At 46.6% G+C, this 23574-nt stretch overlaps 1 protein-coding gene across 1 annotated transcript in view; it reads left to right on the top strand.

Annotated features, from left to right (window-relative positions):
• The window catches only part of scfd1 (sec1 family domain containing 1), a 451124-nt gene that overhangs the window by 343971 nt on the left and 83579 nt on the right, over positions 1–23574 (top strand). The window contains exon 23 of the mRNA XM_078233262.1: positions 23274–23339. Coding sequence (XP_078089388.1) covers positions 23274–23339 — 66 coding nt within the window. The remainder of the gene's footprint in view (positions 1–23273; positions 23340–23574) is intronic.

Below are 23574 nucleotides of genomic sequence, written 5' to 3' on the forward strand. Positions count from 1 at the left end.
AACATCCATTGGCTCTCCTTGGTCTAACCTATTTGTTATCTCTTCAAAGAACTCTAACAGGTTTGTCAGGCACGACCTCCCCTTACTAAATCCATGCTGACTTGTCTTAATCCGACCCTGCACTTCCAAGAATTTAGAAATCTCATCCTTAACGACTACACTTGATTATATTAGGTCACACGAAGTTACTTTAGGTTACATATCCATTTTCACTACTTATCTAAATCTGCTTTATTATTTCACTAAAACCTATGAATCTGAATTCCATACTAAACTCATACAATATCCAGTACAATTTCCCTTACAAGTGAATCTGAATTTCATACTAAACTCATACAATATCCAGTACAATTTCCCTTACAAGTCCCCCCTTTGAGGCTATTCCCTAGCCTCATCCCAATTACCAAGCTCAAATAATCCCCTCGCTCAATCCCATTTGTATTTTATTTTAATCACTCTTTGCAGGCGATGTGGAGGAGCCGAATATTTTGGTCAGGGATCAGTGTCCCTATTCTAACTTTATCATAATTTGTCTATCCCGGTTCTGATTTTTGGGTTGCTCCTCCAGATTGCCTGCCCCTGACAGTCATCAGCCAAAAACCTTCCCACTCTTGTCTAGGGAAGGGAAAAAGACTGATTCCTGTGTACAGACTAAGTTCTCCTGGTTTCGTGCGGACTTCAGCAAGGTGCTGTTGTTTCCACAAGGTGATCTTCCACTATTGTAGTTATTTTACAGAGTGACGAGTTTCAACTTCGACCAAGGTCATTGTGAATCCACTCAGCGGGGGCGGCTCAAGATTTTCCCATTCCTCTGTTTTTTCTCTCGAGCGTGAGCTGCTTATCACCCGCGTCACCATCTGCCGCGCTGCCACTCTGGTAAGGAAGGATCTCAGGGCGGGTAAAAAACAACAAAATATCAATCCCAGAATGATTATTGTTGCGATTGCTACAGCTCCAGCTTTGGCAAACCACGCCCCCCCATCTTCCTAATATTCTGTCCAGCCAACTCCATACCTCATGCCCAAACCCAGCATTTTCTTTCACTTCTTTCTTAAGATTTTTTAACTTATTCATGGCTTGTGTAAATGACCCCTCTGGATTAGTGTTATTAGGGATAAATGTGCAGCACTGATCCCCAAACATAACACACACCCCTCCTTTCTCTGCCAGGAGCCAATCTAACGCCTGTCGATTTTGCCACGCCATTTTGCTGGTCGCATCCAACTGCTCTCCTAAGGCCTCCAGGGCATCATTCGTATAATTAATAAACCTCTGCTGATTATAATAGATGTAATTGATCCACTCAGTATTCTTGCTGGGTGTGATCCAAACAAAGAGGGATTCAAACCCTGCAGCTATTTCGTTCCTAGCTTTGAACTCATTCGGGATGCCGCGAGGCTGTCCGATTGCGTCCAATTTTATCGTAGGGTCAGGGGTATATGCCCTCTTAATTCTTTGTGATTTAATTTTTCTTTCCACCGGTAGTATCACAGTGCTCTGGGCAAGCATAACTCGAGCACATAGTCCCTTCCAATTCTGTGGTAATTTTGCCAATAGCCCTTTCTCCGGGCCACAAAGCCACCAGAGATCGGCCAGTTGATTTTCTTGATAGTCTACCACATAAGGAGGGGGTGTCCATCCCCCTTCTGAGATGATCAGACTAAGAACATCGGTTATATTCCAAATCCTTTCACACTCTCCTGTGTAATTTCCCACACTACTTCCTGTGCTACTTTCCCTCCAATAGCAATCTTGGATTTGTAAGTTGGGCTCTACACTCCATTCCTTTGGGACCGCGTCCACTGCCGTTTTTGGCCACTTTGGACATCTGTGGGTCAAGTTGTAGATGCCCTTTTTTACCCCAGCAAACAGGATGCAGTGGTATTGACACAACGGCGGCTTACCTTTACAAAGGTTAGCACATGCGGATCCGGAACAGTTTATCATCTCATACGTGTAGTTCCGATTCCCTATTGTATAATTCCGTATATATGTGGTATATGCACGGCAATTTTCCTTTCTCCAGCTTTGTTGCCTGGTTTCACAGTCTCCTGATCCCCATGGTATATCAGTTACTTGGGTGTTAGGTCTCTCTGATGCACATACCACACACTCTTTCCCATCACTGTTTTTCTGACCTGTATACTCAGCCCATTTCCACCATTTGTTTTTCTGCGCTTTTTCCCAAATAGTATTTGTGCTCACTAGTCGCTCACGTTTTGTTCGTCTTAATACTCTATCTTCCTGATTCTGCACCCTTATGTCTTCTGTATCCCATTCTCCTTTTCTATGGGTCACGGAAGTCCCTAAGGGAAATAGTTTCCAAGTCCCAGGTGGGGAATGGGGCCCCTTCCCTGTCCTCACCTCCCTCGGCACCTTGACTAATAGGCTCAGGCTGGGCATTTGTATCATCAGCCAGCTCATGTACAGAACTACTTTCATCATCCTCTATTCTTTTTGTTCTTCCTTGGCTCTGTTCCTCCTCCCCACGATTCTCCCCGTGTATTTCTATTTCTTCCTCGCTATCACTTCTATCCACTCTGTGTACTTCTTCAATTTCCCTTCTCTCCCCTACCCCTGGTACCGTTCTGGTACAATGGTTCAAGTGATACCACAGTGTGCTGCCTTCTACTTGCAATGCCGTGGGAGACACTTTGGTGACTTCAAACGGTCCTTCTCGTCTCGGTTCGTTCCAACGTCTCCGGAACTTTCTGATGTATACTCGATCTCCAGGCTTGATCTGATGTTCTGTTACCGGATTCTCCTCCTCCTTGGCTTTCTCCTGTTCAAATATAGTTCTATGTATAACAGTTAATTGTTGTATATATTCTTTTGTGCTTTGATCTAAACATTCTAGCGTAGGACCTCCTGATCCCCTGATCTTAGGTACCGGCATTACTCTTCCTGTCATCATTTCATGTGGGCTCAAATGTGTGATTCTGTTTTCCTGACTCCTGTATTGCATTAGAGCCAATGGCAGAGCATCTATCCAGTTTTTCCCTGTTTCATTGCAAATTTTGCTTATTTTAGCCTTAAGGGTCCCGTTTGCTCTCTCTACCATTCCTTGGGATTGAGGGTGATATACGCACCCAAACTTCTGCTTTATTCGGAGTGCCGAGAGTGTCTCTCTCAGTGCCCTTCCTATAAAAGCAGATCCATTGTCTGAACTTAATTGCATGGGTATGCCAAATCTTGGGATAATTTCTTTTGACAGGAAGTTAATCACCTTGATCTTTGGATGGCGTTGCTTCTATCCATCTGCTGAATCTATCAATAATCACTAACATGTATCTTTTCCCTCTTACCACCTTTCCCATATCCACATAGTCCATGCATAGATGTTTAAATGGTCCTTCAGGAATGGGTATATGCCCTATTGGGGCAGTAATGCCCTTCCTGATGTTATTCTGAGCACACACCTCACACTGACTTAGTATGTAGTCAATCGAGTTTTGCAGGTATGGTGACCAGAATCCTTCCTTCTTGATCTTTCTAGCCACTTCTCCTCTTGCACAGTGGTCCACTCCATGCGCTTCGCTAATTAGTACGGTTAGTAATGATGTGGGTGCTATGACCAATCCCTCCCCATTTCTCCATATCCTGTCCTGTTGTCCCTGTAGTGCTCCTCTATCTTTCCACATTGTCTTTTCAGCTACAGAGGTTTCCTCCTGTAACTGTGCTACATCTTCTAATGTGATATGAGGTTCGATATCCCCCGTACCTGGCCCTGGGTGCGGCCTTGCTATTTCTACTGGGGCTATCGTAGCCTCAATGCATCCTGACGCTTCTTTAGCTGCCTTGTCGGCTTTGGTGTTTCCCTGTGTGACGCTGTCTGCTCCCTTTTTATGCGCCTGACACTTAATTATGGCTAATTCCCTTGGACCCATCATGGCCCTTATTAAAGCCCTGATTTGACCTTCGTGTTGTATTGGTCCTCCTCCGCTTTTCATAAATCCCCTTTGCTTCCATATTGCCCCGAACAGATGGCAGACCCCGTGGGCATAGGCCGAATCAGTATAAATTTCCAATGCTTCCCCGTTTGCTAGCTCACATGCTCTGGTCAATGCTTTAAGTTCTGCCAGTTGGGCTGAACAGGGCTGTTCACATTTCTCTGCTTCTATGACTTCAAGTGTTTCCCCTTTCTGTTCAACTATGGCATAGCCTGCGTGGTTTCCTAAGTGATCCCTGTAACATGAGCCATCTACATACAGTATCCTTTTCCCTTCTGTCACTAGTCCCTCTGCTCTTAAATCTTTCCTCAGTTTCATAAATGTTTTTGCTTCTCTTAAGCATTCATGTTCTTCTCCTTCATGAGGTAATGGCATGTAATCAGCTGGATTTACTCTGTTGCACTTTATTATCGTGATATCTGGAAATGTAGTTAGCATTCGATAATGATGGATCCTAGCAGGTGTCAGCACAAATTTTCCTTGCTCAATCAATTCAGCTACCTTATGGTATACATGTATGTTTATCGGATATCCCATTGTGACCGTGGCTGCCTTTTCGTATGCCCACCAAGCTGCTGCCAGGCCTTGATAGCACGGAGGGTATCCCATCGCTACGTCGTCTAGCTTGGTACTGTAATATGCTACAGCCTGCCTTCGTCTACCCTTGCAATTTTCCTGCATTAACATTGCTGTAGCAAATCCGGCTTCTCTGTTACTCACAAATAAGTCAAAGGGCTTGTCATAGGTCGGTAAAGCCAAGGCTGGTGCCTGTGCCATTTCTCTTTTCACGTTTTCAAATGCGTCTGAAGCATCTTTATCCCATTTTAGTTTGGCTTTTAATTCGTCACACCCTGCCTCCTTCATTATCTTTCGTAGTGCCTGCGTTTTTTCGGCATAGCTTTCCACCCATTCTGAACTGAATCCTGTCATTCCCAAAAATGTCATCATTTGTCCCACCGTCTGTGGTTTCGGAACTTTTAGTACTGCTTCTATTTGCTGTGAAGCTATCTCCTTCTGTCCTGCTGATATTTCTCTTCCCAAGTATTCTACCTTTTTCTGGCACAGCTGCAGCTTTTTCCTGGAAACTTTATGGCCCCCTTCTGCTAGTCTTTCCAATAGTTTTAAACTATCCTTCCTGCACTGTTCTTGTGTTCCTGTGCATAATAATAAATCATCCACATATTGTATCAGTGTTCCTTCCAACTGTATTCCTTCTAAATCTGCTCTCAACACCTGATTGAATACATGTGGGGAATTTTTAAATCCTTGGGGCATCCTATTGTATGTGTATTGTTTCCCCTCGTACGTAAATGCAAAGAGATACTGACTTTCTTGAGCTAGTGGCACACTAAAAAATGCCGAACATAGGTCTACTACAGTAAACCATCTACTTTCAGGTGGTATATTTGTCATCAAGGTATAAGGGTTTGGAACCTCTGCTGGCATATCTTCCACTACCTCATTAATTGCCCTTAGGTCATGCACCAATCTCCATTTTTCTCCGTCCGCCTTTTTCACTGGTAGTAGCGGTGTATTACACCTGCTCCGGGTTTCTTTTAATACCCCTGCTTCTATCAATCCCTTAATTGTCCCTCTAATTCCTTCAATTGCTTCTGTCTTGATTGGGTATTGCGGCCTATACGGCCCCTGACGTCCTATCTTTAATCTGACTTCAACTGGATTAGCGTTTTTGACCCTCCCTACATCCGTGTCCTGTCTGGACCACAACTCCTGCGGGAGGGAGTTCAAATCCTGCTCTAACCTCTCTCTCCACTCCAGTCCCTGTTTCTCGATTTGCACTCCTATTGTTATCTGCTTCGGTTTCCCAAGCATTTTAACATCCAAAATTATTTTCGTCATTTGTCCATTGCTGGACGTCCAAGTATCTACATTGTCTGTCTGGACAAATTCTAAATCTTGTGCTCTCAACACCATTGGTCCTAGGTCTTTTGATCTGTATCCCGGATTCACTTTCAATGTGACATGTGGCTCCGCCCCAGATACAGAGAACCATTTGTTAACCCATTCATTCCTAACAATGGTGAGGGCTACTCCCTCTAGTCCGATTAAAATACTTCCTGACTTTATTTCCTGTTCTCGTCCTGCCTCCCTTTCCCATTTCTCCTGTATCTCAGGTTCCTGTCCTTCATCAAATATCATTGTACTGTGTAATTCTGTTCTTGGCCATTTGGCTTGTGGAACCCAAGTGTTTATAAGCTTTCCCCAAACTTCCCATATCTGTTTTTTAACTTGTTCCTCTATATCTCCCAACCAATATACATTAACCCCTTCCTTTCCTGGTATTTCAAGTGGATACATTCCCATCAAATCAATTCCTTGTTCCGTGCATTCTAATTTCAGTCCTAGACCTAGGATTGCATCCCTTCCCAATAGATTTAAAGGAGTTTTATCACATACTAAAATAGGTACATGGGTTGTCTTATTTCCAATGGTAACAGGCACCGGCGTCGTCATTCGAGCTAATATTACTTTCCCCGAGAACCCCACAGTTTTTACAAACTGGTTTGACAATGGTAAGTGATCCGCATATTTCGTTTGCATGCACGTACATGTGGCGCCGGTGTCTATCATCATGGGGACCTCGATCCCTCCTACTCTAACGTTAACTATAGGTTCCTGCTCTGCAGTTTCTGTTATCTGTACGTACTGTCCTACCATTTCGGGGTTCTCTGGGCCTCCCTATGGGGAATTCTGATGGTTTACCGGCCCTTGAAACATCGGGATGCTGTTTGGCGATCCTTGGATCAGTTGTTGGCCTGTCTGCTGCTGGTTTTCTCCCTGTCTGGGGAAATTCCGCGGGCAATTCCTTTTTATGTGCCCTGCCTCCCCGCACCCCCAACACACACCTGAAGGGCCAGGCAGTGGTCCCTGTCTCGGAGTCTGATGATTAACCTGTCCCTGTCCTCTCTGATTCTGATAGGGTGGCCTACCACCTCCCTGTCCTTTCCCATTTCTATTCCAGTCAGTCTGACTTTGCAGGGCGTATGGGTTTTGATAATTTAGGCCATAGGCTCCTGGGTTCATGGACAGTGGGAAGGCAGAAATGTTATAGGTTATGACGGGCTGGCCTCCATCTCCGCTCCCCCCTTTGATTAGTTCAGGTATTTTCTCTGGCTTTTGCTCCACCATCATTGGTGCTATTTTTCTGGGTGCGAGATCCTCTTTTGCCTTCAGTTTATCCTTGCTTTTGATCTCCTCCAACTGTGCCTGAAGGAGTTTACGTTGTACCTCCTTCAGCTGTTTGTCTGCATTCTTTTCATCTTTGCGATGTCTCTCTACTGCATGGGCAACATAATCCACAAACTCTCGGTAATTTTTTGAGTCCAAGCCCACCACTTCCTCCAGCCTTGTCTTAGCTGGGGCTGGCAAGCCCTCTAGGATTGCAGCCCGGAACATGGAGTTGGTCAGTGGGTCTATTAGAATGTCCCTCTCCGTGTCCCTTCTCCACCTTTTTAATTGATTCTCCACATACACCGCTGCATTCTCCTCCTCACCCAGTGGCTCTCCCTTTAGGGTTTTTACATCCATTCGATTGGGGTACATATCCCGCAGTGCCTGCCAGATGACTTGGCGGTACTGGTCCATTAGTGTCCCATCCACCGCTGGGTCATAAGCTGCGGTCGGGATGCCAGCACGTCTCATTACTTCCGCCATTTGGTCCATTCCTAGCACCTTTGTCAGGAGAGCTTTGATGTCGCCCAGTGCCATCCTTTTTCCCACCATCCCTGCCTCCAACTGTCCAATCCACCTTCCAGCCCCATCCAAAATATTGGGTAATTCATTAATTAAATTAGGCAAATCCTGACCTGACCAAGGGATATACTGCGGTCTGCCACCCTTCAGAATCACCGGGAATACCCTTTTCCCTCTCCTATCCACATCTGGAAACTTTACAGGTGGGTGCCTTTCCCGCCTTGATTTTCTTTGCACCCCTAACATTGATTGCCTCCCTTCGTCTTCACTACTCTCTTCTGTTTCTCCTTCCGTCTCTCTCGCCATTCTACCTTCCTCTGGGTGCTTCCACCTCCATCCTTGTGATGTCTCACTTGCATACTCGCAAAAATCATTTCCTGTTTTCCCCTCATATTTATTTCTAACATTTTCTCCTCCCTCTTCTCGTTCTTTTTCCTTTTCCATTACCTTCTTTGCCCATTCCAAAAGTTCTACCACCTTTACTTCATCCTCTAACTCCTTCCTCCTGAGATTCAGCTCCTCCAAAACCTCTTCTGTTTTCCTAGCTGCTTCCTCTATACCTTGTTTCTTTTCTCCCTCCTTTCGTGCCCATTCCTCCTTCGTCATCTGTTCTATGTCATATTCTCCCTCAAAATTCATTGTGCCTGATATGACTGGGTACAGTCCCGTGGAGCTCTGTTTCTCTAAGTATGGGGGTGGGGCTACGTTTGGATCTTCCAATTTTGCTTTTTCCTCAAGTTGTACTGGCATCTGCATTCTACCTCCCCTTCATACCCCTCTTCTCTCTTTCCCTTCTTGTTGGAATAGGGCTAATATCTCTAACTCCTTTTCTCGCTTCTCCCTTCTTTTGCTCGATTTATCCTTAATTTTATAGTTCTTTATCATTCCCTTCTGGTCCTCACACCTCTCTATGGACCATGTGCCTTCCTCCGGCCACTGTGTATTGGTCTTATTTGTTCTTTTGGCCCATTTTTTAGAGACGTGTTCTATATCTCCCCTGAGGGCTGGGAACTTATCCCCTAATATCTCCACTGGTGTCTTAACTTGGTGCGCCATTACTCGTCTTTTTGGATCACTGTCGCAATTTTTGTCACTTAATCTGTCAGAGTTAGGTATCACAGTGATTATTACTTGCTGTATTGTTTTTCCGTGCTCAGTCCCCTGTTTACCTTTCCTTTGGATTTCTTTTGCCACTATCTGTAATTCTAACCGGGGTCCTGATATCCACTTCCCCGTAGTCCCCTGTCCCGGCACTATCTTCCTCTCCCGGGCCAGAGGGTAGTAGGTTTTCACTTGCTCGTCTATGTGTATAAGAATCCTGTATCGGTCAGATCCCTTTATTAATTTCTCTAGGGTTTCCAATTTTATTTCGTCTATCCAATTCCTATCGACTACTCTTTCCCATTTTACATACGGCCACTCATTCTTTATCTCCTCTAAGTTAATTATGTGTGTAATCTTTTTCCAATCCAGTGTTGCTTCCGTTTTTGTTATTATTCAAAGATTAGTTATTTTCAATCTTGTCACCAGGCAGTTTTGTCAGGGTAATTTTTCAAGTTGTTAGTTATTACCCTACCTATATTCCGACTCTCTCTCTTATTTCTGTCCTTCACGCTGTTTTCTCAGACCAGTTTGTTCAAATTGGTCTTTTACTTCCTCTATTCTAGCTGCTACTCCCCTTTCCTGTGGTTAAAATCCACTCCTGTGCTTTTGGCTACTGTATTAGGTCAGAGAGTGATCTCTCACTGATCTCTCTCCCTCTCGGTTGACGTCCCTTACCCGAGGTCCTGGGTAGGTTTGGACTGGCAGATTTTCCCACACTTACTCTCTTCTGGGCAAGTCGTGACCTGAAAAACCCGCTCCAAACCGCTTGACTTAACCTAATTGCATTACTTTAGCTTTCGGCCTTTTTCCCGTCTCACTTTTTACCCATTCACAGACAATACAGTATTCGCAGCGCGCTTTTGCATGCAAAAATTCTGCTCTTCGGATCAGACTCAGTCTCTCAAAATTTTTACACAATTTGGTTTTACCTGTGCAGGATATCTTTTTGGGTTGGGGAGATCCAGGACCAGCCGAGAGCCGGGTGCGCCGGGCCTCGAGAAAACCCCTTTCTGACAACAAGGATTTACATGCATGCAAGTCTGCTTACCTTGTTGACAGAAGGCCGGCTGGGGACCTCTCGGTTCCGGTTGGACCACCGTCTCCGCCACTCCTTCCAGATGCTTTTCTGGGCGATCTCTCACCAACCCTGCTAAGCAGCGCCAATTTTGTCGTGGTTCCCCAGGACGACAATTTATTCACATCAATTAAAACAGAGAGTCTGAGCAGCGATCTTCCAAGCAATAGACTTTATTTCTCAGCACAAGAGATAAAGTCGGGAACGTCCGGAACACTCCAAAGAGCCCTTGGGCTTACAGTCTTTTATGTACATTTCAGCCTCATATTTCAAGATCCTCCTCTCCCTTTTACAGCCTGTCCTTGGTTGTTATCTTACCCTACAGCCCTATCTTTCTTTGGCCACCATTAATTTTAGTTGACCCTTTATCTGTTTTCTTTGCATTTGGTCGTTCCCTGTTATATCTCTTCGTTTCTTAAACCATGTGGTTATAACTCTTGCTCTTATCTGAACTTTTCTGTTTGTACAATAATCGTGGTTTTGTAAGCTAAGGCGAATGTGTTTAGAAGAAAAGACATCCCCCTGCTGATTTATGGTCCACTAATGTGTTTAGCAGAAAAGACATTCTCTCTGCTGGTTTATGGTCCACTATTAAGTTGAACCACCGAGCAGTCTTCCTTGTTTTCTTAAGTGACTATTGTCTGCTTTCCTTAATTAGTGATTGCTATATTACTTCTCTAGTTCCTCCACTTTGATCATATCAATTTCTGTCTTGAAGACGCTCAACGTCTCGGCCTCCACAGCCCTCTGTGGCAATGAATTCCACAGACCCACCACTCTCTGGCTGAAGAAATTTCTCCTCATCTCTGTTCTAAAGTGACTCCCTTTTATTCTAAGGCTGTGCCCCCGCGTCCTAGTCTCCCCTGTTAATGGAAACAACTTCCCTACGTCCATCCTATCTAAGCCGTTCATTATCTTGTAAGTTTCTATCAGATCTCCCCTCAACCTCCTAAACTCCAATGAATATAATCCCACGATCCTCAGACGTTCATCGTATGTCAGGCCTACCATTCCTGGGATCATCCGTGTGAATCTCCGCTGGACCCGCTCCAGTGCCAGTATGTCCTTCCTGAGGTGTGGGGCCCAAAATTGCTCACAGTACTCCAAATGGGGCCTAACCAGTGCTTTATAAAGCCTCAGAAGTACATCCCTGCTTTTGTATTCCAAGCCTCTTGAGATAAATGACAACATTACATTTGCTTTCTTAATTACGGACTCAACCTGCAAGTTTACCTTTAGAGAATCCTGGACTAGGGCTCCCAAGTCCCTTTGCACTTTAGCATTATGAATTTTGTCACCGTTTAGAAAATAGTCCATGCCTCTATTCTTTTTTCCAAAGTGTACGACCTCGCACTTGCCCACGTTGAATTTCATCAGCCACTTCTTGGACCACTCTCCTAAACTGTCTAAATCTTTCTGCAGCCTCCCCACCTCCTCAATACTACCTGCCCCTCCACCTATCTTTGTATCATCGGCAAACTTGGCCAGAATGCTCCCAGTCCCGTCATCTAGATCGTTAATATATAAAGAGAACAGCTGTGGCCCCAACACTGAACCCTGCGGGACACCACTTGTCACCGGTTGCCATTCTGAGAAAGAACCTTTTATCCCAACTCTCTGCCTTCTGTCTGACAGCCAATCGTCAATCCATGTTAGTACCTTGCCTCGAATACCATGGGCCCTTATTTTACTCAGCAGTCTCCCGTGAGGCACCTTGTCAAAGGCCTTTTGGAAGTCAAGATAGATAACATCCATTGGCTCTCCTTGGTCTAACCTATTTGTTATCTCTTCAAAGAACTCTAACAGGTTTGTCAGGCACGACCTCCCCTTACTAAATCCATGCTGACTTGTCTTAATCCGACCCTGCACTTCCAAGAATTTAGAAATCTCATCCTTAACGACTACACTTGATTATATTAGGTCACACGAAGTTACTTTAGGTTACATATCCATTTTCACTACTTATCTAAATCTGCTTTATTATTTCACTAAAACCTATGAATCTGAATTCCATACTAAACTCATACAATATCCAGTACAATTTCCCTTACAAGTGAATCTGAATTTCATACTAAACTCATACAATATCCAGTACAATTTCCCTTACACTTCTCTCTCCGTCTCTCCCACACGCTGCTTCTCTCTCTGTCTCTCCCGCTCGCTGCTTCTCTCTCTGTCTCTCCCGCTCGCTGCTCTCTCTGTCTCTCCCGCTCGCTGCTTCTCTCTCTGTCTCTCCTGCTCGCTGCTTCTCTCTCTGTCTCTCCCACTCGCTGCTTCTCTCTCGGTCTCTCCCGCTCACTGCTTCTCTCTCCGTCTCTCCCGTTCGCTGCTTCTCTCTCTGTCTCTCCCGCTCACTGCTTCTCTCTCTGTCTCTCCCGCTCACTGCTTCTCTCTCTGTCTCTCCCGCTCGCTGCTTCTCTCTCTGTCTCTCCCGCTCACTGCTTCTCTCTCTGTCTCTCCCGCTCGCTGCTTCTCTCTCTGTCTCTCCCGCTCGCTGCTTCTCTCTCTGTCTCTCCCGCTCGCTGCTTCTCTCTCTGTCTCTCCCGCTCACTGCTTCTCTCTCTGTCTCTCCCGCTCGCTGCTTCTCTCTCCGTCTCTCCCGCTCGCTGCTTCTCTCTCCGTCTCTCCCACTCGCTGCTTCTCTCTCTGTCTCTCCCGCTCGCTGCTTCTCTCTGTCTCTCCCGCTCACTGCTTCTCTCTGTCTCTCCCGCTCGCTGCTTCTCTCTGTCTCTCCCGCTCACTGCTTCTCTCTGTCTCTCCTGCTCACTGCTTCTCTCTCGGTCTCTCCCGCTCACTGCTTCTCTCTCTGTCTCTCCCGCTCGCTGCTCTCTCTGTCTCTCCCACTCGCTGCTTCTCTCTCCGTCTCTCCCACACGCTGCTTCTCTCTCTGTCTCTCCCGCTCGCTGCTTCTCTCTCTGTCTCTCCGGCTCACTGCTTCTCTCTGTCTCTCCGGCTCACTGCTTCTCTCTGTCTCTCCCGCTCGCTGCTTCTCTCTGTCTCTCCCGCTCGCTGCTTCTCTCTGTCTCTCCCGCTCACTGCTTCTCTCTGTCTCTCCCGCTCACTCCTTCTCTCTCTGTCTCTCCCGCTCTCTGCTTCTCTCTGTCTCTCCCGCTCGCTGCTTCTCTCTCCGTCTCTCCCACTCGCTGCTTCTCTCTCTGTCTCTCCCGCTCACTGCTTCTCTCTCTGTCTCTCCCGCTCACTGCTTCTCTCTCTGTCTCTCCCCCTCGCTGCTTCTCTCTCTGTCTCTCCCGCTCACTGCTTCTCTCTCTGTCTCTCCCGCTCACTGCTTCTCTCTCTGTCTCTCCCGCTCACTGCTTCTCTCTCTGTCTCTCCCGCTCACTGCTTCTCTCTCTGTCTCTCCCGCTCGCTGCTTCTCTCTCCGTCTCTCCCACTCGCTGCTTCTCTCTCGGTCTCTCCCGCTCGCTGCTTCTCTCTCCGTCTCTCCCGCTCGCTGCTTCTCTCTCGGTCTCTCCCGCTCGCTGCTTCTCTCTCCGTCTCTCCCACTCGCTGCTTCTCTCTCTGTCTCTCCCGCTCACTGCTTCTCTCTCTGTCTCTCCCACTCGCTGCTTCTCTCTCCGTCTCTCCCGCTCACTGCTTCTCTCTCCGTCTCTCCCGCTCACTGCTCTCTCCATCTCTCCCGCTCACTGCTCTCTCCATCTCTCCCGCTCACTGCTTCTCTCTCTGTCTCTCCCGCTCACTGCTCTCTCCATCTCTCCCGCTCACTGCTTCTCTCTCGGTCTCTCCCACTCACTGCTTCTCTCTCTATCTCTCCCACTCGCTGCTTCTCTCTCCGTCTCTCCCACTAGCTGCTTCTCTCTCCGTCTCTCCCACTCACTGCTTCTCTCTCTGTCTCTCCCACTCGCTGCTTCTCTCTCCGTCTCTCCCACTAGCTGCTTCTCTCTCCGTCTCTCCCGCTCGCTGCTTCTCTCTCTGTCTCTCCCGCTCACTGCTTCTCTCTGTCTCTCCCGCTCACTGCTTCTCTCTGTCTCTCCCACTCGCTGCTTCTCTCTGTCTCTCCCACTCGCTGCTTCTCTCTCTGTCTCTCCCGCTCACTGCTTCTCTCTCCGTCTCTCCCACTCGCTGCTTCTCTCTCCGTCTCTCCCGCTCACTGCTTCTCTCTCCGTCTCTCCCGCTCACTGCTCTCTCCATCTCTCCCGCTCACTGCTTCTCTCTCGGTCTCTCCCACTCACTGCTTCTCTCTCTGTCTCTCCCACTCGCTGCTTCTCTCTCCGTCTCTCCCACTAGCTGCTTCTCTCTCCGTCTCTCCCACTAGCTGCTTCTCTCTCTGTCTCTCCCACTCGCTGCTTCTCTCTCTGTCTCTCCCACTCACTGCTTCTCTCTCTGTCTCTCCCACTCGCTGCTTCTCTCTCCGTCTCTCCCACTAGCTGCTTCTCTCTCCGTCTCTCCCACTCGCTGCTTCTCTCTCTGTCTCTCCCGCTCGCTGCTTCTCTCTCTCGGTCTCTCCCGCTCGCTGCTTCTCTCTCGGTCTCTCCCGCTCGCTGCTTCTCTCTCGGTCTCTCCCGCTCGCTGCTTCTCTCTCGGTCTCTCCCGCTCACTGCTTCTCTCTCTGTCTCTACCACTCACTGCTTCTCTCTCGGTCTCTCCCGCTCGCTGCTTCTCTCTCTGTCTCTCCCGCTCACTGCTTCTCTCTCTGTCTCTCCCGCTCACTGCTTCTCTCTCGGTCTCTCCCGCTCGCTGCTTCTCTCTCGGTCTCTCCCGCTCGCTGCTTCTCTCTCTGTCTCTCCCGCTCGCTGCTTCTCTCTCTGTCTCTCCCGCTCGCTGCTTCTCTCTCCGTCTCTCCCACTCGCTGCTTCTCTCTCGGTCTCTCCCGCTCGCTGCTTCTCTCTCGGTCTCTCCCACTCGCTGCTTCTCTCTCGGTCTCTCCCGCTCGCTGCTTCTCTCTCGGTCTCTCCCGCTCGCTGCTTCTCTCTCTGTCTCTCCCGCTCACTGCTTCTCTCTCTGTCTCTCCCACTCGCTGCTTCTCTCTCCGTCTCTCCCGCTCACTGCTTCTCTCTCCGTCTCTCCCGCTCACTGCTCTCTCCATCTCTCCCGCTCACTGCTTCTCTCTCTGTCTCTCCCGCTCACTGCTCTCTCCATCTCTCCCACTCACTGCTTCTCTCTCTGTCTCTCCCACTCGCTGCTTCTCTCTCTGTCTCTCCCGCTCGCTGCTTCTCTCTCTGTCTCTCCCGCTCGCTGCTTCTCTCTCTGTCTCTCCGGCTCGCTGCTTCTCTCTCTGTCTCTCCCGCTCGCTGCTTCTCTCTCTGTCTCTCCCGCTCACTGCTTCTCTCTCGGTCTCTCCCGCTCACTGCTTCTCTCTCTCGGTCTCTCCCGCTCGCTGCTTCTCTCTCGGTCTCTCCCGCTCGCTGCTTCTCTCTCGGTCTCTCCCGCTCGCTGCTTCTCTCTCGGTCTCTCCCGCTCGCTGCTTCTCTCTCGGTCTCTCCCGCTCACTGCTTCTCTCTCTCTCTCTCCCGCTCGCTGCTTCTCTCTCGGTCTCTCCCGCTCGCTGCTTCTCTCTCTGTCTCTCCCGCTCGCTGCTTCTCTCTCTGTCTCTCCCGCTCACTGCTTCTCTCTCGGTCTCTCCCGCTCACTGCAAGTCCAACAGGTTTATTTGGTAGCAAAAGCCACACAAGCTTTCGGAGCCCCAAAGCCCCTTCTTCAGGTGAAAAGGCTTGGGGCTCCGAAAGCTTGTGTGGCTTTTGCTACCAAATAAACCTGTTGGACTTTAACCTGGTGTTATTAAACTTCTTACTGTGTTTACCCCAGTCCAATGCCGGCATCTCCACATCATTTCTAAGGTTATCCAGGAAGGCAAAGATAACATCGGCTTCACTTCTCCACCATAAGCCATCTTTCTAAGTCTCCTTCCCCTTCTTCCTCCACCTTCTCCTCCAACAATAAATATGTGGAACTTATGGATTTTTATGTTACAAAAATGGAGACCATTCATTTGCCTCCCTCCTATTGGTCCAAACTTCCTTTCAGCTCTTCACTGTCCTACTCTGAATTTGCATCCTTCACTAGTTTCTGACCTTTCTCACCTCATGCCTTCTCCGAGCTCATCGAGTCAGTGAGACTCGTATCTTGTTCTCTTGACCCAATTCTTATTAAACTGCTGACCACCCAACATCCTATGTTAGCTCATTTTATTCAGTTTGTTACAATCCCTGTAGAGACCAATAACTCTTAAAAATATATTTGAATTTCATGTGACTGATCAAAAGGATGACTTGACAAGATTTCAAGTTTTAAAACTTTTGCTTTAGTAAGCCATCTAAAAGCAGCATTGACTAAATACTATTCCTAGTCAAATTGTACTCTAAGCTACAGAAAATTCCCATTTAACTTTTAACACAACTTGAAAACCTCTCACCACAGTTATATTTCGCAGACTGCAATCCACAGTTTTGGTTTCCACAAGAATCAGTCCAACGCACCGTCAACTTCCAATGGAATTGAGTCATACTGTTGAGTGACCATAAGACACTTCTTACAGTTTCCAGAGAAATCCAGAAACAATTATTGGCTGTGAGGTCTACTGCAGCAATTCTTCTCTCCAACCCCTCCTCCCCCAGCCTGCCATGGCAGAATCTTCTGGATTCCTTAAATTGTCACAGGAAATTGCCACAGATGGCACAGTGGTATAGTGGTTAGCACTGCTGCTCAGTATCAGGAACTCGGGTTCAGTTCTGGCCTCAGTGACTGTGTGGAGTTTGCATGTTCACCCTGTGTCTGCGTGGGTTTCCTCCGGATGTTCCAGTTTCCTCCCACAGTCCAAAGATATGCGGGTTAGGTGGATTGGCCATGCTAAATTGCCCCTTAGTGTCAAGGGGACAAGCTAGGGTAAATGCATGGGGGTTTGGGGATAGAGTCTGGGTGGGATTGTAGTCGGTGCAGACTCGATGGGCCGAATGGCCGCCTCCTGCGCTGTAGGACTCTGATTCTATGAAAATGTTTCTGACCAAAGTGATAAATGATATCCTTGATGACTGTAGCAAAGGTAAACAATCCCTCCTCATTAACTTCTTGATTATTCTGTAGCCTTTGGTACAGTTGGCCATGTTTCTTAGCTGTAGGTATTTGCTTGGTTCCATTTTTATGTGTTCAGCTGCAGCCTGAGAAGCACCTGCAATTTCTTCTCTACCCACTTCCACACCATTATCGCTAGTGCCCCCCCAAGAATCTATCCTTAGCCCTCTCCTATTTCACATCTATATGCGGTCCCTCAGTAAAATCAACCAAAAACACATCACTTTCCATTTGTACACACTTTACCCACTTTTATCTTACCACCTCACCTCTTGACCTCTTTGCTATCTCTCAACTGTCAGATTGCTTGTCCATCCAATCCCTGAATAAGCAGAAATATCCTCCAACAGAGACTGTATTCCAGCATGGACAAGATGGGCCAAATGGCCACCTTCTATGCTGTATCTTTTCTATGGTTCTCGATAGTACCTATCCCTGGCACTGTCTGAGGCTGAACTCAGACTATCTGCAAACTTAGTGTGACATTTGACCACAAGTTGAGCTTTCACATAGCTTCACCATCACTAGGACTGTCAATTTTCACCTCCATAACATCATCTAACTTCACCCCTGATTCCTACTCATCTGCTTTTGAAACTCTCACCCATGTCTTTGTTAAATCTATGCACTGCTATATGATATCCCTAGTTGTACCTCTGCAAACTTGAGGTCATTCAAAACTCTGCTGCTCATGTCCCAACTTACTGCAAGCCCCCCTCACCCATCAGGATGTAACTGGTAGACTTGACCGAGGAGAGACAATGAATGTGGTCTATCTAGACTTTCAGAAGGCTTCCAACAAGGTCTCACATTGCAGACTGCTATGTAAATGGAGGGAAGTTATGCGTAGAGCCACAGGAAGTGGGTGAGATTCTTAATGAGTACTTTGAGCATTCTTTCTGGTTGCAACACAGTTTGGTATGGCTCCTGCTCTTCCCAATACGGCAAGAAACTACAAAAGGTCGTGAATGTAGCCCAATCCATCACGCAAATTAGCCTCCCATCCACTGACTCTGTCTACACTTCCTGCTGCCTCGGCAAAGCAGCCAGCATTATTAAGGACCCCGGACATTTTCTCTTCCACCTTCTTCTGTCGGGAAAAAGATACAAAAGTCTGACGTCACGTACCAACCGACTCAAGAACAGCTTCTTCCCTGCTACCATCAGACTTTTGAATGGACCTACCTTGCACTAAGTTGATCTTTCTCTACACCCTAGCTATAACTGTAACACTATATTCTGCACTGTCTCGTTTCCTTCTCTATGAATGGTGTGTTTTGTCTGTATAGCATGCAAGAAACAATACTTTTAGCTGTATGCTAATACATGTGACAAATGTATCAGTATTCACCAAGAAGAAGGATATGATGGATGTTGAGGTCAGGAATAGGTATATGAACACTCTTGAGAATGTCAGTATATCGAAGGAGGAAGTGTTGGGTATCCTAAATTGCACTGAGGTAGACCAGTCCCCGGGGCCAGATGGGATCTATTCCAGATCACTGTGGGAGGCAAGGCGAGAAATAGCTGGGGCCTTAACAGATATCTTCACATCCTCTTTGACCACAGGCGAGGTTCCAGAAGACTAGAGAATAGACAATGTTGTTCCCTTGTTTAAGAAAAGAAGCAGCGATAATCCAGGAAATTATAGGCTGGTGAGCCTGACGTCAGTGGTGGGGAAGCTTTTGGAGAAGATACTGAGGGACAGGATATATGCACATTTGGAAGAAAATGCACTAGTTAGTGACATAGCATGGTTTTGTACGGGGAAGGTCATGCCTCACCAACTTGATTGAGTTTTTTGAAGAGGTGACAAAGATAATTGATGAGGGAAGGGCTGTGTATGTAGTTTGTATGGACTTTCGTCAGACATTTCATAGAATCATCATAGAATCATAGACCATTTGACCAGGTCCCACATGGCAGAGTGGTACAAAAACTAAAATCACATGGGATTCGGGGTGGGCTGGTTTCAATGGATACAGAACTGGCTTGGCCATAGAAGACAGAGTGTAGCAGTAGAAGGGTGTTTTTCAGAATTGAGATATGCAGCTAGTGGTGTTCCACAGGGATCAGTACTGGGACCTCTGTTGTTTGTAGAGAATATAAATGTAGGTGGTCTGATCAGTAAATTTGCAGATGACACAAAGATTGGTGGAGTTGCTGATAGTGCCGGGATTGTCAGAGGATACAACAGGAGAAAGATAGAACAAAGAAAATTATAGCACAGGAATAGGCCCTTTGGCCCGCCAGGCGTGCACCGACCATGCTGCCTGACTGAACTAAAACCCCCTCCCCTTCCGGGGACCATATCCCTCTATTCCTATCTTATTCGTGTATTTGTCAAGACTCACTATCGTATCTGCTTCCACTACCTCCCCCGGCAGCGAGTTCCAGGCACCCACCCTCTGTTTAAAAAAAAAACTTACCTCGTACATCTCCTTTAGACCTTGCCCCTCGCACCTTAAACCTATACCCTCTCGTAATTGACTCTTCCACCCTGGGGAAAAAGCTTCTGACTATCCACTCTGTCCGTGCCCCTCATAATCTTGTAGACTTCTATCAGGTCGCCCCTCAACCTCCGTCGTTTCAGTGAGAACAAACCAAGTTTCTCCAACCTCTCCTCATAGCTAATGCCCTCCATACCAGGCAACATCCTGATAAATCTTTTCTGTACCCTCTCCAAAGCCTCCACATCTTTCTGCTAGTATGGCGACCAGAATTGAACACTATATTCCAAGTGCGGCCTAACTAAAGTTCTATAAAGCTGCAACATGACTTGCCAATTTTTAAACTCAATACCCCGGCTGATGACAGCAAGCCTTCTTGACTACCTTCTCCACCTGCATTGCCACTTCCAGTGATCTGTGTACCTGTACACACACATCCCTCTGCCTATCAATACTCTAATATATTGGAGACTTGGCCACAGAAATGGCAGATGGAGTTTAACCTGGTCAAATGAGAGGTGATACGTTTTAGAGGATCAAATTTGGGTGTGAATTATACTGTAAATGGCAGAACTCCGAGGGACATTAACATATAAAGGGATCTGGGTGTGCACGTCCATAGTTCCCTAAAAGTGGCAACGCAGGTGGCCAAGGTAATTGAGAAGGCATATGGCATGCTTGCCTTCAGCAACCTAGGCATTGAGTACAAGAGTTGGGAAATTATGTTGCAGCTGTATAAAACCTTGGTTAGGCCACATTTGGAGTGTTGCATGCAGTTCTGGTCACCACACTACCAGAAGCAATTGGAAGCTTTGGAGAGAGTGCAAAAACCAGGATGTTGCCTGGCCCCGAGGGCAATGACGATGAGGAAAGGGTGAATAAACTAGGATTGTTTTCACAGGAAAGACAGAGACTGAGGGGAGACCTGATAGAGGTCTACAAAATTATGAGAGGCAATGATAGGGTGGACATTCAGGCTTTTTCCAAGGATGGAATATCAATTACAAGGGAGCACAGGTTCAAAGTAAGAAGGGGAAAGTTTAAGGGAGATATGCTGGGAAGTTTTTCACGCAGAGAGTGGTGGGTACCTGGAATGCGTTGCCAGAGGAGGTAGAGGAAGCAGGCACATTAACAACATTTAAGAGGCATCTGGACGGGTACATGAATAGGAAGGGAATAGAGAGATATGGACCGAGTAAGGACAGAAGGTTTTTTTTTGTAGTTTAGTTAGGGCATCATGATTAGCATGAGTTTGGAGGGCCAAAGGGCCTGTTCCTGTGGCTGTGTGCTTTTCTTTGTTCTTTGCTCTGTGTAAAGTTAAAGCACATGGGATTGCAGGTAATCTCTTGAGATGGATAGGATGTTGGTTAGCAAATGGGAAGCAAAGAATTGGCATAAGTGGGTCTTTTTCTGACTGGCAGGCAGTGACTAGTGGGGTTCCGCAGGGATCTGTGCTAGAACCCTAACTGTTCACATTATATATTAATGATTTGGAAGATTGAACTGAATGTATCATCTCCAAATTTGCAGATGATACAAAGTTGAATGGGAAGGTGAGCTGAGAGGAGGATGCAGAGTTGTTCAGCGTGTGTTGGACAGGCTGAGTGTGTGGGTATACACATGGCAAGTGCAGTATAATGTGGATAAATATGAGGTTATCCACTTTGGTAGCAATAGTAGGAAGACAAATTATTACTTGAATGGGTGTAAATTGAGAGAGATGGATACTCAGCCAAGACCTTGGTGTCCTTGTGCATTAATCGCTGAAAGTCCGTGTGCAGGTACAGCAGGCAGTAAAGAAGGCAAATGGTATGTTGGCTTTCATAGTGAGAGGATTTGAGTATAGGAATAGAGATGTTATACTGCAATTGTATAGGTCGTTGGTGAGGCCACACCTGGAACACTGTGAGCAGTTTTGGTATCCTTATCTGAGGAATGATGTCCTTGCTATTGAAGGAATACAGCGAAGGTTTACCTGGAACGGCAGGTCTGTCTTATGAGGAGAGACTAAGTCGGTTGGGATTGTATTCATTGGAGTTGAGAAGAGAGAGGGGATCTCATAGAAACGTATAAACTGGGTTTTTTTCGGGTGCTCTGGTTTCCCCTCTCAGTCCAAAGATGTGCAGGTTAGGTTGATTGACCATACTCAATTGCCCCTTAGTTCAGGGAGATTAGCAGGGTAAATATGTGGGGTTAAGTGGATAGGGCCTGAGTGGGATTGTTGTCGGTGCAGGCTCGATGGGCTGAAAGGCTTCCTTCTATAGGGATTCTATGATTTGTTGATTGTATAAAATTCTAATAGGGTTAGACAGGATAGATTCTGTTGGGGGAGTCCAAAACTCCATAGCTTAAAGATAAGGGGTAAGCCTTTTAGAACTGAGGTGAGGAGAAATTTCTTCACCCAGAGAGTGGTATATGTGTGGAATTCACTACCACAAAGTAGTTGAGGCTAAAACGTAGTGTGGTTTCAAGAAAAAAATTAGACATAGCTCTTGGGGCTGAAGGGATCAAGGGATATGGGGGGAAGGGGGTTCAGGATATAGAATTTGATGATCAGCCATGATCATAATGAATGGCAGAGCAGGTTCGAATGGCAGAATGGCGGCACGGTGGCACAGTGGTTAGCACTGCTGCTTCACAGCTCCAGGGACCTGGGTTCGATTCCCAGCTCAGGTCACTGTCTGTGTGGAGTTTGCACATTCTCCTTGTGTCTGCGTGGGTTTCCTCCGGGTGCTCCGGTTTCCTCCCACAGTCCAAAGATGTGCGGGTTAGGTTGATTGGCCGTGCTAAAAAATTGCCCCTTAGTGTCCTGAGATGCGCAGGTTAGAGGGATTAGCGGGTAAATATGGGGGTAGGGCCTGGGTGGGATTCTGGTCGGTGCAGACTCGATGGCCCAAATGGCCTCTTTCTGCACTGTAGGGTTTCTATGAATACTCCTGCTTCTAGTTTCTATCTCCCTTCTGCTGGTCTACATTGGCTCCCAGTTAAGCAACTTTATTTTAATATTCTCACCCTTCAAGTCTTTTCATGGCTTCACTCACCCCTATATCTGTGATCTCTTTTAGCCTTACAGCCCCACAAGATCTCTGCATTCCACCAATTCTAGCCTCTTAAGCATCCCCAATTTTAATTATCAACCATTGGTAACTGTGCTTCAGCTGCCAAGGCCCTGAGATTAGAATTTTCTTTCTAAACCTCTCCTTGTTTCCAATTTTTGCTTTCCCCTTTAACACACAAATTTTGACCAAGCTTTTTGGTCATTAGGGCAGCATGGTGGCATAGTTTTGAGCACTGCTGCCTCACAGCGCCAGGATTACCAGCTTGGGCCACTGTCTGTGTGGAGTCTGCACGTTCTCCCCATGCTTGCGTGGATTTCCTCCAGGTGTTCCACTTTCCTCCCACAGTCCAAAAGATGTGGCTGGTTAGGTGCATTGGCCATGCTAAATTCTCCCTCGGTGTACCCGAACAATTGCCGGAGTGTGACGACTAGGGGATTTCAAAGTAACTTCATTGAGTGTTAATGTAAGCCTACGTGTGACACTAATAAATAAATAAATCATGTTAAATTTTATTTTCTAACTGTTCTAAGTGCCTTGAGATATTAATTATGCTAAAGGTTAATGCAAATTGTGGTATTCTTTCAAATCCCAATTCAAATTGTGTACTGCAGCCATTGTGCATTACAACAGTTGAAAATAGAGATAACTAATGAACTACAGTCCATGAAGGAACATAGTCATATTTCTCCATTCGAGGGAGAGGCATATGGTTATATAAAGCTGAAGGGGTCACCCCAAAAGTGTGGGATAATAAATTATTTATCTGTTTTTCTATTCACCTTGTTATTCATTCAATGACCTGTTTAAAAGTTCAAATGGGAAAAATAGCCTAGAGCTTTTTTTCAATGTGCTGTTGTCCAAAGGAGTTCATGAAGTTTGTGTTTTCATTTTCTAGGCCATTGTCTTTATAGTTGGAGGCGGAAATTATATTGAATATCAGAACCTTGTTGATTATACTAAGGTAAGATGACATTTAATATTGGAAAATGCACAATATATTCAAGTGAGGCAAGGCAGAAAATCTGTGAAACTGACAATCACCAGGAGATAATCAATTTCCAGCGAAAGCCACACAGTTGGTGGATTTTCATGTCCTTAGGCCAGGAACAGCCCTGCGCATATGTGCAGTTTGGCTTTTTGATTTCTTTGGATGTGGAAACCATGCCTATCTGCCTGTGCAGACGAAAAACATACTC

This window comes from Mustelus asterias, chromosome 18 (genome assembly GCF_964213995.1).
Source record: "Mustelus asterias chromosome 18, sMusAst1.hap1.1, whole genome shotgun sequence".
Classification (NCBI taxonomy): Eukaryota; Metazoa; Chordata; class Chondrichthyes; order Carcharhiniformes; family Triakidae; genus Mustelus; species Mustelus asterias.